This window comes from Acanthochromis polyacanthus, chromosome 4 (assembly GCF_021347895.1).
Source record: "Acanthochromis polyacanthus isolate Apoly-LR-REF ecotype Palm Island chromosome 4, KAUST_Apoly_ChrSc, whole genome shotgun sequence".
Taxonomy (NCBI): domain Eukaryota; kingdom Metazoa; phylum Chordata; class Actinopteri; family Pomacentridae; genus Acanthochromis; species Acanthochromis polyacanthus.
In genome coordinates this window covers 43322671-43342728 of record NC_067116.1, presented here as the reverse complement: position 1 = coordinate 43342728, position 20058 = coordinate 43322671, and the positions used below count along the sequence as shown (strand labels likewise).

Genomic DNA, 20058 nt, shown 5'->3' with positions numbered 1-20058 from the left:
CCCATTAGCGTGATTTCTGTCTCCGTCCTTTCATTTCTGCATTCTGCCCATATCCTAACCCCCCCTGGCTGTATCCTTCTCCCCAGGAAGAGGGGAACTTAACATTTTGCACAACAAATAGTTGAGGAGTATCACTGCATTGGCCGTGCAGGAGGAGTGCAGGCTATAAATACTGACTCTGGGTGACAGCATATTTACAACCTGCTCCAGTCACTGCAGGCTGCTCACAATCAACCAGCGGTTTCACACATTTCCAGGCTGCCAGGAGCCTGTTCTTACCATCTTAAACCCATTCCACTCCATTTGGGAGATGCCGGCCGTTGTCTCACGTTCTCTCCCTCCTTCACACAACAGCTACAGCAACGCCTTTAGAAAAGAAAATCCCTAACTCTCCACTGACAGTGCTTTTTTTCCTCTCCTCCTCCTCACTCTGCCTCTGCTTCTGACTGAGTCTTTAGCGGCGAGCGGAGACGAGCGGCGTGCTGGAAGTGCGCGGAGCGAACATCGCCTTCTTCCACAGATGCTGAGATGCGAGCGGTGCGCCTGGATGAGAGTGCCGGGGCTGCAGCAAGGCTCGCTCTCTCTCTCTCTCTCTCTCTCTCTCGTCTCTCCTACCGCCCTCCCCTCCTTACCCCACCTCCCCCTCTCCTCCCCTCCCCTCCCACAACCACCCGCCCAGTCGCCTGCTCAGCTGGAAGGTCAGATCCCGCCCACTCACCCACCCCCCGAGTCTGTGATTGGCTTCTTGGCTTGCCCGTCAGCCCCGGGCCTCACCTCCCCTCCCTCAGTGTTAACACCTTCGCTCTCTGGCTGGCTCCGAGCCCTCGTCGGCACACGCCAACCTCAGCCTGCTTTGGCAGAGAAAAGGCTCTCTGAATCCCAGCAAAGCAATCAATCGCTGCTGAGGTCTGTGCTTGAGTGAGCCGGGCTGAGCTGCGCGGAGCAGAGCGCTAAAAGAGTGATTGCAGCCTCAAGCGCTATGGTAATAGGATGCCTGCGCAGCACTGTGTATATAAATTAGCTATTACTGGGTGCATGTTGAAATCCCCTGTACATTTGCATGACTGTGTATACAGACCGTCTCTTTCTCCCTTCACTCCCTGTGTCTCCCTTACACACGAACACGTACTTTTACGCACAGAAAGCTGGCAAGTTTTGGTCAAACAGAGGAATTGTACGTTTAGTTTGCCATTTGTTTTGATCTCAAAACATGTAAATCGCTTCAAAAATGAAACACAGTTCAGCAGAATGTGACTTGACTCACAATTTAAATTTGGCTTTAAATGCACTACCAGGAAATACGCACAGAAACTCGTGCGTAAAATGGCACGCACCTGTCCACACAGGTGCAGCCTAAAAATATCATATACTGGACAGTTTTCAAAAGATTCTTTTTTGCAAGTTTTAATAAAGAAAAGGTGGCACGTAAGCGTGTGTCGGGCAAAAACGAACCCGGTGCAAGCTGTCTGCATGCTGCGGTGACGGTTACAGTGACACAAAGCTCAGCCTGTTTAAAGGCGCAAGAAAGCGACAAAACGGTGCGTCCGAACATCTCTACTCACCATGACCATTCTGGTGTCAGGTCGTCGGTGTTGCGGAAGGTAACGGTGTGCTTGGCGGGCAAACTATAAGAACCGGAGAACAACAGCAGAAAAGGTACCAGCAGCAGCGGTGTGGTGGAGAGGATGAATGAACCGAGCGTGTCTACGAGAGCCAAAAACTAAACAGAAGCTAAACCGTGGGCGTGGAAGACCTGCAGCCTCGTCCCGCGCAAGAATGAAAAAAATAAAAACAAACTACTATAATAAGAGAGAGAATCCACTGAATGGATCAGATTCAGCTTCTACCTGCCCCCCTCCCCAAAAGCCCTTCACGGAATGTCCAGTCACCTCATGCGCGCTCTCCCATTGGCTGGGGAGGCGCGGACGGGGCGGTGCGCTCGCGGATGAGAGTGGAGGAGGCAGGCTCGTGTGGTCCGCGACGTGGGGTGCAGGAAGGGAAGCATCACGCGGGGAGGTGGGATGCCAGGAAAGCAGTTAGGGTTGATTTTACGTTTGTGCGTGCGCATAATTATCTGTCAGCCGACTGTTAATAACCGTGCACGGGCATTTGAGGCGCGCGTCCCCCTCTTCCTTTTGTCACCATAAGCAGGAGAAGGTTATCTGCATTATTGCTGCAGTGTGAGTGCGTGCTCCCCGTAGTGAAGCCATGTGTAGTCCTCTCCTCCTCCTCCTCCTCAGCTGCAGCAGTTCTCCATTTTAACTCAACCACAAGGCTTCCTACACATCTCCAAATCACTATTTCTGAAGCAGCTGCCAGTTTGGTTTTTGTTGTTGTTGCATTGTGAAAGATGTAGAATCCCACCTCCTACCTCCACCGTAAATCCCCTCCTGACCACCAGATATAGTCAGTTTTCATTTCAGGCCTTTTCTGAGAAGATTGCGGTCGTGCTCATCTTTGAAGAGCATTTTGAATCATTTTACTGATAGTAGGACATAAAAACAAGTGTTTTGAGGAAGCTGTTACCATCATTTACTCGCACTGCAAGATAAAATGTCTGATGGACTAATCTAGACACACTAATCTCATTGAAAACATTATTTTGATGAGTTGTGTTGACATGAGGAGATTTGTAGTTGAGCCAACGTAATATTATGCATAATTCAAACTTACATTTCTGCATTAGCTGACGTAGAACTACATTCAAGTTGAGGTAACTTTATAAAACTAGCTTGATAATTTCACTCTTTTTCACTCTTTTAATGTAAATACATTCTAGTCTACTCATAGATAGCTTGTTGGTTTGGAGTTTTCTAAACTCATTTGACTCAAACTGTCAAATTATTTTTTCTTTTGTTGAACCCAAACATTGTGAGATGTTGGTGCCATGTTCTGACAATGCAATTAAATAAGTCTCTGTGGTTTATAATAACAATATACATATCCATTCTTTAAAACTTACTGCTTACATGAGAGTTATTGGAGAGTTATGCATTAATTTGAACAATTCTTATTATTTAAATTAGTGTCTGGTTAGGACATATGAAGGTAAAAGCCCCACATGGGCATCAATTAGGTTACGTTTTTTAGCCTCGGTTACTGATATATTATGCTCATCATCATCTAGTATGGCAGCATAAAAGCTATCCAACGCTGAAAAAATGTTTGCTCAAGGTCTACTAGCTGACTTTATGCTATGCTAGTAATGTTATGCAATATTAGCTTGTAGCAAAAGCTAGTCGATATGAATTCTTTGCAAGTGAAGCCTTAGAATCCCTGGTGATGCACCGTTATTAAAATATCAAAGTCAGTGAAGTTCTAACTTTAATCCTATGCCCATGAACTCTAAATTATCTAAATTAAATCTAAATGACTTCTAAATTAACTGCTATTAGTCACATTTAAAGAAAAAGCCCAAAGAATATCTGCATGTTATCTACCATTTATGTTGTAGTTAAAGTAATATTAAAATTAGAAATTTGATCTAATGCATAGGTAGCAAGTCTGTATGGATCAAAGGAAGATCATCACATTTACTTTTATAATAAGTAAATTACTGTCTCTTATGATAAGGATACCTTCTAAATTTGCAAGCATACTTCTTGTGTAGATATTAATATTCATAGTATGTATATGCTGAAAAAGAAGGCAGACTTATGCTCTTAAGGGGGGTGTCTCACCCGAGTTTACCCCTTTGTTTGTAGAGTATTTAAGGAAATGATGCCATCAAATTAATATTTATTAACGTTGCCAATTGCTTTGACAGATTATAATGATAATATAATATCTGCTGAAGTTTATTAAGCTGCAATGAATATTAATGAGAAGTAAACCCAGGAGAGAAACCTGCCTCAGGTTGATTCTGTCCACCTGCCTCCTATCTCAGGCAGACAAGAAGAGGGAGCTCTTGCTTCCTTTAACACAGTTACCTGGCAGGCGGCCGTACCTGCATGAACCCTCACACACTGAAGCACTACACCGTATATCCATATGAATTCATATTTACATGCAAACCGCGGCAGCTCCTCGCAGCCTCACACATTCAAGCCCCTTATGCTGTGGATAGAAACACGTAGCTTCGTTTCATATCACACCGGTTACATCCTCGAATTGCCAAGAGATCAAAACATCTTAACACATTATCGCACAGTTTCCCTTTGTGTTCGACACAAGTCAGGCCTCATGCTGTGTTGCTCCTCAGCTGTGTGAGAGCTGAGGGAGCTACCAGGACATCCATTAAAGCTCTTCTCCATCTCCGGCTCGACATAGCGTAGGATCACGATACACTATTTATAATGCAAAAGGTGTGAAAACCAATAGATACGAGATTCCCGGCCAAGGTTACATAGATGGAGTTCAATTAATAATGGAGCTACATGATGTGAGATCTCAACAGAAAATAGTTGAAATCTGCTGCTTTTCTCTGGGAGTGAATAATTAAAACAACTGTTAGCTGCAGTCCGATAGACCCTTTAATGACCCACGTCACGAATGACATCACAGCTTTAGCTGGAGGCAAAAGAGGAAGCCCGCGGCCGTGACCGAAAGGCGAAAGACTGAGGGACTAGGCTCTATCGACTTTTCTAAAATGTCGTCCTGCTGTGTTTTTGGATGCCAGAATAGGAGGAATGACATTGGCGAACGCAAATTAGAGTTTTATAGGAATCCACCGAACACTCGTGCTCAGAGGGAACGAAGATAGTTGTGGTTAAATGCACTGAGGCGAAAAGACTGGACAGAGACGATCAGCTTCAGTCAATTCCAGCCATTTTCAGTACAAAAAATCGCTAATATTCTATTTGTAAATAAAAAATAAAATAGTTTACTGGCTTGTGTCGTCTGGATGTAAAAGGTTGGATTATGGCCGTTTTTTGTGGAATATTTTCATCTGTGTGTAATAATGAACCCGGAAATGTGAGTCGCGCTGTGTGCGTTAAAGTCGTGTACAGAGAAAGGATGGATGGATATTCGTTGTTTGTTGGACAAATGTGTTTATATTACCCGCTGTGGTAATCACATCTGAAAGTGGTTTATACCTGTGGATTCATGAGAATCTAAGCTTTCCATCGGCGTATAATGTTTATATAATCGCGTTTACAGCCTTCGGATATTCTTTAAATTCCTATGCAAATTAGTAAGTGTACTGCCGGCGGTACACTGAAGTTTAATGGGTTAAAAATGCTCGAGTTTGCAGCGCAAACTCCCAGCGCAAACTATATACTCCCAGTCCCGCTTGACTTCTCGCTCCGCTTTTGCCTCCAGCATAAGCCCCGCCCACAAAAAACGTCACAATGTTTGTAAACAAATAAAGGGTCTATTGGCAGGCTGAACTTTGTAGAACACTTTTGGATGCTTCGTTGCAAAACAGCAAGCGTCCTCTATGAGCTGCTAGTGTCTGAATCCTGGAGCCAAATGATGCCCTCTGTAACTCACTAAAAGCCCTGATGTGTACATACGTAAACTGCTGTAATCCCACACTGCAAACGCTATACAGCATATACTCGACGCCTAAAGTTACACCATATATACAATTGTGAATTTCAACCGTACACTCAAATTAGCTCCCACATGAGCACACCGAGGAGGAAAACAAGAGGAAGTGTGAGGAATGATGAGGCCGGGAAGGGAAGGGAAGCCGCCTCGTCTCGTTGCTTCCCCCCTCTGACCTCTCCACCTGTCTGGTTAGCTACAGCTAGCTAGCTAGCCCAGCGGAACCATGTGCCTGACATACTAATGAGAATCCTCACCACGGCCTCAATTAGGCAGCACACATGCACACACTTTTTTTAATATATCCACACTGGAGGGGAAGATGGGCTGAACACGCTCGCTATTGTTTCAGATAGAATAAAATATGCTGGCACTTGCAGTCTGGAGATTTGTACCGATCACACTGTATATAACAAAACAGAGGGAGAGTAACGCAGAATGAAACATAATGAAAATGGATTAAAATAGAAGTGCGTCTTTGTCTCTCTTCCCTTTGTTGCGCACTTCTTTATCTTTTTCTGCACCAGAGCAGAGAGAAGCAAAAAAATAAAAAATAAAAAATAAAAAACTGCAGCTGAATAGTACCAGGCAACAAACCCTCAGTCTTCTGTCCGGCTTTTATCCTCCTGCTCTGACCTTTTGAGTTTAATAAAAGCTCTGGCGTGGACCCTGGAAAAGACATTCTCTCCACCCCACAGCCTCTAATATTCCCATGTTTTTATTGTTGCTTTTCGATTCCCTCCGGTGCAGAAAACAAAGCCGGTGACTTGCACACAAATCACTCTTTCGTGTTTTTGTGTTCTGTCAACTTTTAACTGTTGATCTGTCGAGGCGGTGGAAATAAAGTGGGCGATCATTTTCTTATTTCATAATGGACGGTGTTTTTGAGGCTGTTTTCTCTCCTTGTAATATGATCCAAATAACCTTTTCCTCTAAATGAGAACATGATTTGAAAGTGAAAATAGTCTCTCGCGGTTGTCTTTGCCTCGGCGTGTCATTTCACTAGATTGCTCTACAGGACAGTGATTTTAGAAAGCAATGAAAGTGAGTGACTACCACTACTCAGTAAATTAGCTATAAACACAATCTGTTCCTTCCAGCGTGTTGTGTTATGCAGCAGCGACGTACAGACGCACAGCAAAGATGGAACCATGTTGCTGCCATGTACTAGTTATGGATACACATTATAATATCGTCTGTGGGCACACGAGGCGAGTGGTTGTTGAGGTATTCAGGAGAATTCATACTGAGATACTTTTTGGTCTGGATGTCAGTGATATTGCAGCCGAGCTTATTATCTCATGGATATGGCTTCTTTCTATTTATATTTTATGTCTATGCACACATAAAATGTAGCTGAATAAATGCAAAAGAAGTAATTAATGTTAACTATTAAAAGCCTTCCATTCTGTAAGGCTTTGCAGGAAAAAGAAGTGCACAGCGTTGATTGGATGCATTATTTGGCCTTTTTTTAGATGATGCTTAATAGCTCTTTGAGGAGCTAAATGATATTTCTTCTCCTCTCGCAAAGTTTTGAAAGTTAAAAAGCTTTTGTGGCTGTAACCCAGGAGAGGCAGCCATACCGTCAGCAATGTGGAACTCCATCTCGCTTATTGGCTCTGGCTCGCATCCACAAAATGCACACAAACTCCAGCACGGCTGCTTCCGAACATACACAAACGCACGTATGCACAGACGGTATTTTATCCTATGAAGCACGCCGCCCTCTCACACAAAGCAGCTTGGACGTCGAGTGTTGTCCAGCCTGTGGAAACTAATTTTGAAAAGCAGAGCGCTGGCTAATTGTCATGAACTCCTCCTGCCCTCTATTCTGCCCGGCTTCTCCTCCCTAAACCCCTCCTAGTCACAGACGTTAATGGATTAACTGCAGCCTGTGTTGTCCCTCTTACTCTCTTTCTCATTCTGGTTCTCTTGCACAAGATCTCTGCCACTCCCTGAAAAAAATCTGTCTGTTTCTGCTGAATCTCTAATAAATATACGTAAGGTTGCAGTAACGTAAATGCACGCCGTGCTCTGCTAGCAGCTAACACATCCGAGTCCTGATAACAAGTGTGAAAGAGCAGGTAGAGAATGGTGTGTGCAGCATAGCAGCTTTGGTTTGAATATGCAGCGTGCAGACAGTGATAATTGTGGTTGCTCTTGGTTTGAGTCTTGTTAACTGTCAGACGCAGCGTTTCAACACCTGTCTTATGTTTCACTCTGCATAATAAGACTTCTATTTAAAGGAGGAGAAGTGAAAATGCCAGCTGAGGTGTTACCTCAAAGTGCTGGAAAGAAAATACCTTGATTATTAACAAGAGAAGAAAAAAAAACTTGTTTCGAGGAGGAAAAAAAACAAAAAAAACCTAATCTTCGCAATTACTTCTCGGGGTTCAGAGCAAATTAATGCAACCAAGGACATAAGACAAGAAAACAGTCTGAAACAGAATTATCACCACTACACAGCGTGGCAGCAGCACTGTAATTGAAGACAAAACAGCATTTTAAGCGAGCTATGAGGGAACGGCGCAATACTTATTGTGCCTGGTTAATTTCCGATGCAAAATATCCCATAATTCAAAGCAGCCGTAGTGCATTTAAAAAGCTCGGTGCATGCTTCTCAGTATGCCGTGCTTTACTTAGGCTCCCTTTTTGATTTGCCCTTGAAGGATAGATTTAGTTGCTCTATTGAAGTTCTGGCAGAAGTAGCATCTTGCTGTGCTACTCAGACTGATGACTGCCTCTTTCCTGGCAGGTGTCCACCCTCTACCGGTAACAATCAACAAATGAGAATCGCAGCCTTCAACTCGCCCGACAAACTCCGCATCGGCGAGGCCCAGACACCAGACGGCTATTAACACGATAACATGCGGCTGTTTCTGGAGAACGACTGCCGCTTTGGACCCGATTGACTTTTGCCGTTTTGCTCTCGGTGTTCAGAGCAGGGGGCTTTATTTTTGTGGATAAATGTTTTTTTGGGGGGTAATTTCATGCTTAGGGATGCATGCGTGCACCTGCATTGATGCTGTACACTGGGTCAAAGTCGCCTCTTTTCCTTGTTGCTGAAAAGCGGGGTGACAATTTAGTAACAGAGGGGAGCAGTTGTGGAGACAAAAGCTGCTCCCTAAAAGAAATCTCTCGTCCTTAAGCAGGAACGAGCAGACACAAAACAACTTATTTAAACCACTGAGGGCAGATGATGTTAAATGATAGCAGCTCAGACTGCGAAAAAAATATCAGTTCAGTGCAACGACTTGCCACTTGGGTGCATTTATAGAGCACAGAAATGATCACACTTGTCTTGTGTCCCAACAAAATCAAATGATTTGCTCAACATTGATATCAGTCTCCCATTCACACAGCTACAGACGTCCCACACACACACACACAAACTAGTGATTAATGACAATGCAGGGTTAATTACTGCTCACTGGATGATCTTTTCACTTGTTTTTTTTAAACAAATGTGTGAATTCACGGTGCCCAGAGACGGAAGAGGATCCCCTGAATGGCGTCTGTTAAACTATATTAAAGACAAGCATTCTTTGTGGCCACATTGAGCCAATCTATCTGTAGCTTCTCCTCCTACATCCTCTTCCCTGATAAACAGTCAAGCTTAACCCCTGCCTGTGTCACTCTTCCTGACAGAGACTCCATAGATCAGAAATGAATTCTTCACGCTGATCCTGGAACAAGGCTGTGCTGCATTTGTCACAGCCACTTTCTTCAACTTTAACTCAAAGCTGTTCGGTATGGCTGGAGCTTTGCAGACTGCAGAGATGTGACAGCGGGGCTGTTTGAAAGCTTGCGACTGAACGCTCTGTCTGTGGAATACGAGAGCGAACGCTCGCTCAGTCGCTATGCAAACACCGCAGAAACACGCTGCTCTTTTTGTCGGTTTAATTCAACGCACTTCATGTAGATAACTGCTCTTTCCATTGAAGGAACATACGGGTTAAAACGCACCGGCTTCTGTGTGTTTCTACAGAAGAGATGATGCTGATAATGGTCTTTGAGGTCTTTGAGGCTGCAGCCCAACACAAATCAGAGAGAAGGTTTGTGTAGGTGCCCAGAAAAGGCTTAGCTATGCATTCGCTTTTGAGTCTGGCATGTGTTCTGGCACCGAGAGCGTATTCTCAACAGGACTCTGGTGGATTAGTGTCCATTTGGACAACAGAGTGGTCCGCAGCTTGGGGTGACATTCAACTTCAGCAGGCCAGCAGCTCCTACACTGATCATAAAGTTTAGCTTTGTTAGCTGTCACTGATGGATAGGGCATGCAAAGGTATAGATTTGGAGTCAGAGGTGGGTAGGATGACTTGGCTAGCACACTGCGTTTTCATTTTTGTTGACGTTGTGGCTTCTAATGTGTGTGAAATGAGGCGGCGCTGCAGTGTGGTGGGTCAGTGGATCGTGGGGGTTTTAGCGGTGGGCTTTGGGGCAGCGAGGACGGCAGCCCGTTTTGCTTTTGATCCCGGTCGGGGTACATCCATGCTCACAGGGCGACTGCTGTGGTCCATCTGGTGGAGGCTTTAATCACAACTCACCCCCACTCACACACACACACACACACACACACACACACACACACACACACACACACACACACACACACACTACAGCAACACAAAGCACACAGAGCTTCCTACTTGAGGTCCATGAGAGATTTTTATTCATATCATTTATTTCTGTCATTTCTGCGGTTGCGTTTCTCTCTGCAGTCTTCGTTTACTGCTTTTCAGACCTCAAACACGAGGCCTCAAGAGGAGCCTCACACCATCAGCTCTGCATAAATGGCTGCACTTTCGAATAGGAATAACCTTTCAGAAATTAGACACATCCAGAGTCCCTTCATTGGACTGGCCATCGGCACTGTGCACCAAAACATGCCCACGCTGCACAAATCCAGCTTCTCCAAATGTCACTTCATACTTAACCGCCCTTTTCTCATGCTTGAGGAAAAGCAAGTGGGTAATAGACGAGAGAGAGAAAATAAACCCACTGGGTTTCACTTTAAATGCCTACATGCTTAGAGACATGTTGTTGAAACACTGCCGATTAAAGAGAGAAAAAAAGGAGTCTTTTTAGTCAAAAACAAACACTCCAGAAATTATTTTCCGCCGAGAAGATCACATGATGTTGTGTGGAAAAGGCATCAGTCTTGCTTTGAGTGAAGTAAACACAGATAAATGTAAAACTGCGGAAACAGAGGTAGAAATAACTGCAATATTTCTAATGCAGACGCAAGTTCTGTGTATATTCCCGTAAGTCAGTTTGCTTTACAGTCTTGTCACTAATGTATTGGTGCAAGAATGCTGCTGTTAGAATGCATCTATTATTAATGGGAGTGAGGGGTTAGCATATAATGATGATGCTGCTGTTGTTGCATGTCTGGGTTCTGTAGAGGAGCCACTTAGCGTTAGCCTTTGCTTGGGGAAAAAAAAAAAACTCTTCAGTTTGCCTTTTATGAGCTAATCCACTGAAAAAAGGGATGCCATATTTAAAACTGCTTCATTTTTCCCAGTGTGTATTAGACACCTTCACAAAGCTACTGTAACTTCAACGGTCACTCTTCCTCTTGCACTAACGCACAAGTCAGCCGTACATCATTTATTCATGGTGACAGCAGATACTTTGCCTCATCCCCGGCAATTAGCGAATCGATGAAAACGCATCGGCTTTGAAACTATCAATTCTGAGAGGAGAAGAACAAAAAAAAAAATGGCGTTGTTCATCAACATGCCAGGATCCCAGACGCAGACAATCACTCAAGTATCGGCAGCGTTTGTCAGCTCTGCACCAACAGGCGCTGAGTTGCCAACAATGAGGCACGTTTCCTCACATCGCCGCCCTTAAAAAAACACGAGAGCCGCATATTGTCTGGTTCAGGAGTGCTCACCTACGAAATGGGCGTCTGTTTTCAGAAGGGGGGGAAAAAAAAGATGATTTAATGTTCTTTTCAAGATTTTGTTTGTGGTATGAAATTGTGTCTTTTGTCAAGGAGAGCTGAAGCCATCTGAGTGAGATTATCACAGACGGAGACGGGTCAGTGAAAGGCTTGCACTGGCTAATACCTCCTTTGTGGAGGTTTATAAAGCTGACGTATCCACAGTACATTTCGATATCGCTGTCGGTTTTATAATTAATTCACACAGCCAACACTCGCACCTCAAACTGCTCTTTTAAAGGGGAACAACATGTCGACCGAATTAGCTGTTCTGCTCTGAATTGGCCTGTCAAATAGTTGCTGTTTCTATTTCTCCCCATTAATTGCTTGCACATAATAAAACACACACCAGATTTGACAACACAATGCCACGTTCTCCGCAGTCTTGTCGGTTTCATTATTCCCCCTCCATATTTATCCTCTTAAGCCAAATGAAATAACTGCAACTGGATGTGAAAACATTGTCCAAGAGAGGCAACGAATTTGTCCCTGAAATTAAATGCTGTATATTACTGAGCAAAAGAGCAGCTCTGGGAATTTTTTTTTGAATTAAAGAAGAAAAATGAACAGCAGGAAGCAAGATTATTTTATTCAACCTATTGAACTGTACAAACGTAGGCACAGAGTGGAGGTAGAGGAGAATTCACAGGCCCACAGTGGATGTTTAATCCACTGCTACAAAAAACTGTAGTAATTATGATGATTTAGTTATTTTAATGTGTGCATTAAAGGGCCTGTCAGTCGGTGTGGGGAATAATTGCTGGTTCAAATCTTCCGCTTTGCTGCTGTGGCGGTGGGTGTGACCCTTTTGTTTACATCGGTTGTGCTCTTTTGCCCGCCTCGATAGTAATTAGCTCGCTGAAGTGACTCGTTACCGCCGCTCGTGTTGTATGGAAGGGAAATCTGGAGGTGACCTCTGGCTGGGCGTTGGTGCAGCAGGGGTTACGCTATTGTTTGTCCTGAGAAATAAGTAAGAATCAATTAGGTAATAACGGTCATCTGTGACGCAAGAGGCGCCCCGAGGATGGGTTGAAATGGCATGATGCACAGGGGGGGGAAAAAATGGAGACGGTGAGAGGAAAAAATGGGTGGAAAAAAACTAGAGGGAGTAGCTTTACAGTGTTGGTGTGTCTGTGACGGTGTGTATGGATGTGTGTGTTTGTCTGTGCATGAGCCTGCAGACACCTGCTCCATTCTGCAGTGATGGCTCCCAGCGGGACACAGGCTCAGCTGCTGATCACTAGGCCCTCCCTGCAGCACTGGTGGCCAGCACACACACACACACACACACACACACACACATATATATATATATATATATAAATACACACAAACACACACATGCACGCAGCTCTTCCAACAAATCCCATCCCTTCAGGCCCCCCTCGCAGTGCCGTTCTCTCTCCCCGTAACTGACACACCACATGTGCTCATATCAAGTGCAAACATGACTTGATGCACGCACACATTCATGCGATGTCGCGTGTAAATCCTCCGACACGCCGCGGTCACACACACACACACACACACACACACACACAAAACGCTGCTATAGGGAGGAGCAGCGTGTCTTTGTTTACTGCAACCCTATAGCTAAAAAGCTTCGCCAAACACACTGCATCAAAACCACTGTGATTGCAGCTAAAACGAGAGAGAGAGAGAGGATGAAATGATAGCAGGAATATTTTTGGACTCTTTGAATCACTTCATGCTTCATGCCAGTAAAATATTGCACAATTTAGTTTCCCTCAGCCTTGCATTAATCAGCCGCCATTGTACTTGATTATTACTGTCGATCATGCACGTATCTCCATCTTTCTGTTCTCTTTTTTTCCCCCCTCTGTGGCGTCGCTCCGTCTGCTGCACCTGTTTGTGCCTCAGTGACAGCAGGGTTGTGGAGCATAAATGAACTAATTTCCTGGATATAGAGAACACTGCAATCAAGGAAAGGAGGGAAATGCAGCAGCGAGTGGCAGATGGAAGGAGCTAATCATTGTTATGAAATAGAGATGACCTCTAACTATCTCCTGGCTGCTAATATACCGTAGCTGCACACCAGCTACTACGCCACCTCCCCTTCTTCTTCTCCTTCATCTTCCTCCCTCTTTCTGTTGTTGTGGTGATGATGAACGACTTCATGCAGGTTTGAAATGCGACCCTCCTTTTTTACATTTTTTTTTTTTTAAATGTTGAAACAGAAAAAAGATTGGAGTTGTCAAACAAAGCCTCGTGTCACAGAGAGAACGGCAGCTGCCTGCAGTGGGTAATCAGTGGAGCTTTCTACAAATTAACAGCATTCAGCTCTGAAGCAACGAGCACTGCAGGTTTTTTTAGATGTGGGCTTTTGACAATTAGATCTCAGTGGCTGAAAAACGGGATAATTTGCGGTTACGCTTTACGTTCACGTGTGTATTTTAAACTGTTTTTCGCTCTGGTCATCCTGCAGCTGTACAACCAATGCTGCGGACGCTCGTTCTGAACAATTTCAGTTTAAATTTCATTATTTGTACGCTTCTCCGCACTCCTGGCTTCTAATGGGTGCAGAAGTGAATTCACAGAATGCTCTTTTGAATGCACCGAACACTGAAAAGACATAAACAGGCAAAGACATGACATGTGGCACAAACACTAATGCACTGTGTTGTCGAGGAGGAAGTGATGGTAAACTTTGCTGCAGTCGTATAATGTGTAGAAGTACGGATAAGTGTAAATACAATGCAGTGTCTCAGTTTTAAATCGCTGTTGCAGTGATTACGAGGCAAAATGAGCGATGAATTCTTTTTTTGACAAATGCTGCAATGTTTCGCTGCGGCTGTAGAATTGTGTTTTTCTTTTTGATGGCACCGACATAAAAACAAACAAAAAAAATTGCTTATTTTTGAGGCTTTACACACCAAAGCCACCAGAATCTTCCAGCACATTTATCTAATATATGCAAATGATCTCGCTGTGCTTAATGAAGGCACCATTAATCACTATAACGATGGTCTTTTTTAACCGGGGTAATCATGCACAGACGTACACACACACATTCTCCACCAAATACACAGCGATATGCACTTACACACACACACACACACACACACACACACACACACACACACACACACACACACACACACACACACACACACACACACACACACACACACACAGGAACATGCCTCATCACCAGCGACACACTGATGACAAATGTGCAAAATCCCTCGAAATAAACCATTACCAAAGCATTTCGCCACAAATGAAACGTCTCACAGTGACTCCAGTTATCAATACCATATTATATTAATTTTGTCTGCACTTCTTCTGCATTTACGCTGCACTTTATTCACACTCTGTGCTGTTAATTTCAATGTAATGTGCAACTAGTCATCCGATCCCAATGCTCCACCCTGCGATCGACCGGTTGAGATTCATCTAAATATGTTAACGTGTCAATAGTATTTACGTAATAAATTCAGCCAATTAGTTCCACTGGCTTCAACAAATACTTTATGGTCCAGCAGCTTTATGCAAACAGCAGATAACACAGTCGTGAGCGTGAACGGGCAGTGGGACACGCTGTGCTTTGTGTTCTGTATAATAACAACAAAACACTGGACAGATGTCTTTGAACTCACGCAAGAATTCAAAGCGAAAAAGGGGAAAAAACCCCCCCAAAAAACTGCACGACATTTTTTTTGAAGCCCAACTCCTCACGGACGCATTCCGCTGCTTATCCCCGCCATGCATTTGCATACACTTGACGGAAACCCTTGGGTACAGTCAGCAGCATGACAGTGGGTTATGAAGGCTTCCGGGAGGCTCTGGGGTGTGGATCTGAGCCAGTTTGAAGGGGAGCCGAACCAATGAAGAGCCCACAGCAGATTAGACACCCACAGCTTCATGTCGCTTTAATGCGGCGAGTCAGGGATTTTCTTACAACGCTTTTGCCTAAACGCTCAGGGTTTTCTCATGCCTCTTTTTCTCTCTCATTCCCTTCCCCCTGAAGTAATCTTTTCTATGTAAATTGCAGAGTAATGTTGACTCCAGTGCAAAGAAGAAAAAAAAGAGAACGTCCTGTCTATCTCCAGTAGCTGCTGCTCTGTTTGCTAACAAACAAATTGTCAGATGCTGATTGGAATTTAATTGATTCCATGATCACAATGTTACTTTAAATTTGCGCATCTTAAACGTGCATCTCCTAAGTGAGTCGAATTATTATTTCTTTCCTTTTCCGAGGCTGTTTTTGAAAGTTACGAAATGGGAGATGAAGTGTAGTGCTGAAGCCTGTCTATTAATTCGGCAGGAAATTAAATTCACAATCAAGGAGCAGGTGTAAAAAAAAATAAATATGAAACACCGCAGCACCCAGCACGGTTGACAAAATTCAGCAAAAATATATTAGCCACACGAATACCCGCTCACACATGCGTGCACACACACCAACACCTCAAATTCCCTTGATAACAGTCTGACTGGCAGAGGCTAAAGACAGAGTAGGCGTTCGTAATTGAACAAACATAACAATGTAAATATTTACTAATACTATCCATTGGGGATACAGGCAGAATCCCACAATTGATTTGCTCTCTTCCTGCCCTTTTTCTTCTCTTCCTTTTCCTCAACGCACAGTTTTCACACACACTATCTTTTTTTTCCTCCCATTTCTGGTGTTCATTAAGGAAGCTGGAGATATACATAAATATAAATACATATCGGTCTGTCTATCCTCTTACCAGGGGTGACCTGTAGCCCATCTGGGCAGGCGATGACAGGAGATCCCTGGGAAATAGCGGCGAGTGCGTCTCGGGGACGGAGCCCACGCCACTGGCTGCTAGTCCCGAGAGCTGCCCGTACCTCGCCATCATCTTGAGATGCTGCTCACAGAACACACAGCACTCGTAACGCGGGGGAGACACGGGAGGAGAACGGAGAGGGGAGAGGGAGGGAGAGAGAGAGAGAGAGAGGAAGGAAGGAAAAGAGAGAAAGAGAGAGAGGGGGGGTGTGAGAGAAGGGAGGGAGAGCAGATAACAGCAGGTAGGAAGGACGGTGAGAATGGTAAAGGACAGAAGAGGGAGTAGAGGGGGGTAAAACATGAGGAGGGTAGGGGGGATTACAGAGCACTTTGCTCTCACACGAATGCATGTGTGAACGTGCACGAGGCACTTGCGGACATACTGTACGCGCACACGAAGGCACACGTACAATTTTAGCCCCAGGTGGGCAATTTCGCACAAGCAACGCCTGCGTTTGATGGGCTTGATGGCTACCATGGTTTGGTTACAATAGAGGGGATGTAAAGTCTCGGCGCTGGCTCTCCGTTTGTTATCACACGGCAGGATGAGTGTGAGAAGCGTAGCAGTCCCCCCCCCCCATTTTTCCTCCTGTACCAACCGTCAGGCTGGGAGAAATATAATAAACAGCTGCTGTTATCAATCATCATCCTCTGCCTTGTGGCTACGAGCAAAAAACACAAGTGTACAGACACACACGGACACACAACACATGACAGAATGGTTGGCAGCAGACACACACAGGTGAGGCGTGGAGAAGAAAATCCAAATATCTTTACCTCATTGCTCAACAAAGCGGCGTTGAGTGTTCGGCTTATTTCGAACATGTTCAGATTCGGTGCTTGTTATTTTCGTTCTGTCCTTTTTATTTTCAGATTCTCTTCAGTTCTCCCCCCTTTTCTTTTTCCTCTCTCTTTTGGGAGTCAGTCCCGCGAACAGGGGGGAAAAAAAAAAGAAAGAAAGAAAAAATCAATTGGGGGGGAAAAAAAGGGAAACGAATCCTCTTTAATTTTCTGATTCTGGAGTTGTGATTTTTCAGTCCTTCTATTCTCTCTCTGTTTTTTGCTGTTGTTGTTGATCAGCTGCTGATGCACTTCTTCTGCTGGCTGTGGCTGTAGTAGTAGTAGTAGCGGCGGTGGCGTTTTGTGCCCAAGGTCTCCGCGCACGTCTAAAGGAGTCAATATGCTGTCTTTAAAAAAAAAAATCTCCCCAGAGTCAGCACATTAAAACAAGCAGTCAGGCAGTCGGTGGGTTGGTGGGTCGGGCTGGCGGGCTGGCTGGCTCCCTTATCTGTCCCCCACACACTGGCTCACACAATACGCTCCGATCCTCACACTGCTCGCTAGCAGATTAGCCTGTCCCAAAACATAGCACTTAGTTTAAACTCCCCTCCCTTTTTGCTCTCTCTCTCTCTCTCTCTCTGTATCGCTCCCTCTGGCTCTCTCCTTTTGCTCTCCCTCCCTTCCTCTCTCACTCCATCCCTCAATGCATCACTCTCTCTCCCTCCACCACCCCCTCGCCTCTATTGCATCCAAGCAGCTACAGTTCACCGTGCAACCACAAGGTGGGAAGACTGTTCCAGCAGCAGCAGCGACACCATCGCCGCCACGTCCCTTCCTCTCTCCGTGCCACTCCTATCTTTCACATTTTCCTCTCTTCTCCACTGTGTCTTTTAACATGTGTGGGAAGATTTAAAGAAGCTGGACTGAATCCACAGCCAGGATTAATCGGTTATCATTTTAGGAGCTGTGAGGACTAACACTGTTGATTCTCAATGTGGCATTTTACATAAAAAAAAGTATTAAAAATGGCAAAAAGGGCAACCATTTAGCACTTTCTTGGAGGTGTTTTTGCAACAGTAGAGTAATGGCATGTAATAAAAACCCTCTCGAGGGACCCTCAAGAGGGTGTAAATTAAGGGTACCTCTCAGTAATATGTAACCAACGGGAAGGGTTGGGCTGATGTGAGCATCAAGGTCAGGTGGTTGTCCTTTTCCTCGGCAGGGTGTGGCACCGAGATGACGAAGCAGCTAGTCACAGGCATGGCAGGAGATCCCAACTATGGAACAAACAAGCCCCAAAAAAAGAGAAAGATCAGGGAGATGTGAGCCAAGAGGATGATTCACTGCACCTCACGGGATACTGTAACTGCTGTAACGTAATAAAGTCTTAGAAATCGAACGTGTGTGCACGTTTTAGGGGAGAAAAAGGAAGAAGTGATCATGTCGACTAATCAAATCTTACTCGGCGTCTTACTCATGACTCCATCAGCGAAGGATTTATATTCCCAGTGCTTTAAAATGTGCTTCTTTTTTTTTGCTGTGTTGGATCAGAGCGGGGAGAGCGGCCAGTTAGTAGCAGCCTATTGACACCGGACCATCTGTTTAGGTGGACGGCGTCCAGCTCGGTGGAGAGAGGGAGGAAGAGAGGGATGGAGAAAGTGACAAATAAAGGGATGAGGAGTGATGAATGGATGAGAGAAGGGCTGGGGCGCAAAGCAGAGCGTTAGCAATTTGCTAGTTCAAAATGGGGGGGAGATATGTAGAGGAAGCTTGAAATTCGCACATTTTCTAATATTTACATGGCTCTGATGTGCATTGTCTTGGTTCCAGTGTTTCATTTTTTTTCTTTTTTTTGTTGTCCCTTCGATAAAGACTGCTAGCCACATCCCTGTTCTGTAAAGCCCGTGGTCTCTGGGGACGGCTGGTCCGGCACAGCCCTGGGGGGGAGCTGTCAGTCGAATCATCCAGAGTGAGGGCTGATTCCTCAGTCAGCTGCCTCTCAAGCCTTCCTCTCTGACCCAGCCTCGCTCCCATGAGCCCCCTGATTGCTGTCACCATAGTGATTCTCTGTGTACTGCCGGCTGGTGTCTGCATCCCGACCACGCCTCACTCCCTCCTCCACACCCAGCCTCTCTCACTACTGCCCGTCTCTAACTCTGCGCCACTCGTTGCCCCCCGTGTTCAGATTTTTGCATGACTTGTTCCTTCATTGATGATGGACTGTGGAAGTCCTCAGCTGGCCACGGTAAAAAGGGTTTCCCTGTACTTGCAGGAAAACACATACAAAAACACAGATTTGCTCCCCTTGAACACGCACATCAAGTTTCAGGCTGGAAACGTAAACAGGAAAATTTTTGTGTCATTTTTTTTCAGCTGTGGTACCGAGCTACAAGCAGTGACTTATTTGATCATTTTTACAGTTCAGAAGAAAGAGCATCTCTCTGAAAGAATGAAAAGCAAGGCTTGAAAATACCTTTGTTGTGTCAGAGCTACTGTTTCCCTCAGGGGTTTCTGATATGTTCTGCATGGGACTGTGATGTGGTGTGTCCTCCAGTCACGAGCGACACACGCCGAAAATAGCCACGATTTATTAGAGTTACCATAGATTCTGTATTTAACCGTGACAGGGATATCTACATGTGAAGCACATTAATGTGTTCAGAAATCACTAGAGGTCAAATACATTTTTATAAGCATAAAATACACTCTCTTGAGAGATAATTAAAATTTGAGAGACCACGGTGTGGAATGTTCTTCTCTTTCATGTTGGTCTGTTTTCCGGTGATGGATGTGTTCATTACATCTTTGATGCACTTTGCAGACACAATGACAAACTTGGGCAAAAAGAAGTTACTATTCCTATTTTTTTCCCCACTTTCTTCAGACATGTTTAGGGACTCATGTATAGAGCATGAAAGAAAGGGAAAGCTCTACTACCAGAAACTTAAAGGTGGAGTACGCGATTCTGGCCATCAGGAGGAATTTTCTCCATTTGTCCATATTGTTTCAGTCAGTATTTTTTCCTGAACCCTGGAATAATAGTGTTGATGCAAACATACAGATA

At 44.7% G+C, this 20058-nt stretch overlaps 1 protein-coding gene across 9 annotated transcripts in view; it reads right to left on the bottom strand.

Annotated features, from left to right (window-relative positions):
• elavl4 (ELAV like neuron-specific RNA binding protein 4) overlaps positions 1-17716 on the bottom strand; it is a 99667-nt gene extending 81951 nt beyond the window's left edge. For 2 of the 9 annotated variants that reach the window (XM_051947370.1, XM_051947371.1), the window contains exon 1: positions 16156-16323. In XM_051947370.1, coding sequence (XP_051803330.1) covers positions 16156-16287 — 132 coding nt within the window. In that variant the 5' untranslated portion in view covers positions 16288-16323. Of the gene's footprint in view, positions 1-279; positions 562-1562; positions 1857-16155; positions 16324-16991 lie in introns of those variants that run through there. The other 7 variants (XM_022199576.2, XM_051947369.1, XM_051947375.1 and 4 more) reach the window with 6 other exon arrangements.
• Positions 17717-20058: the final 2342 nt, after the last annotated feature.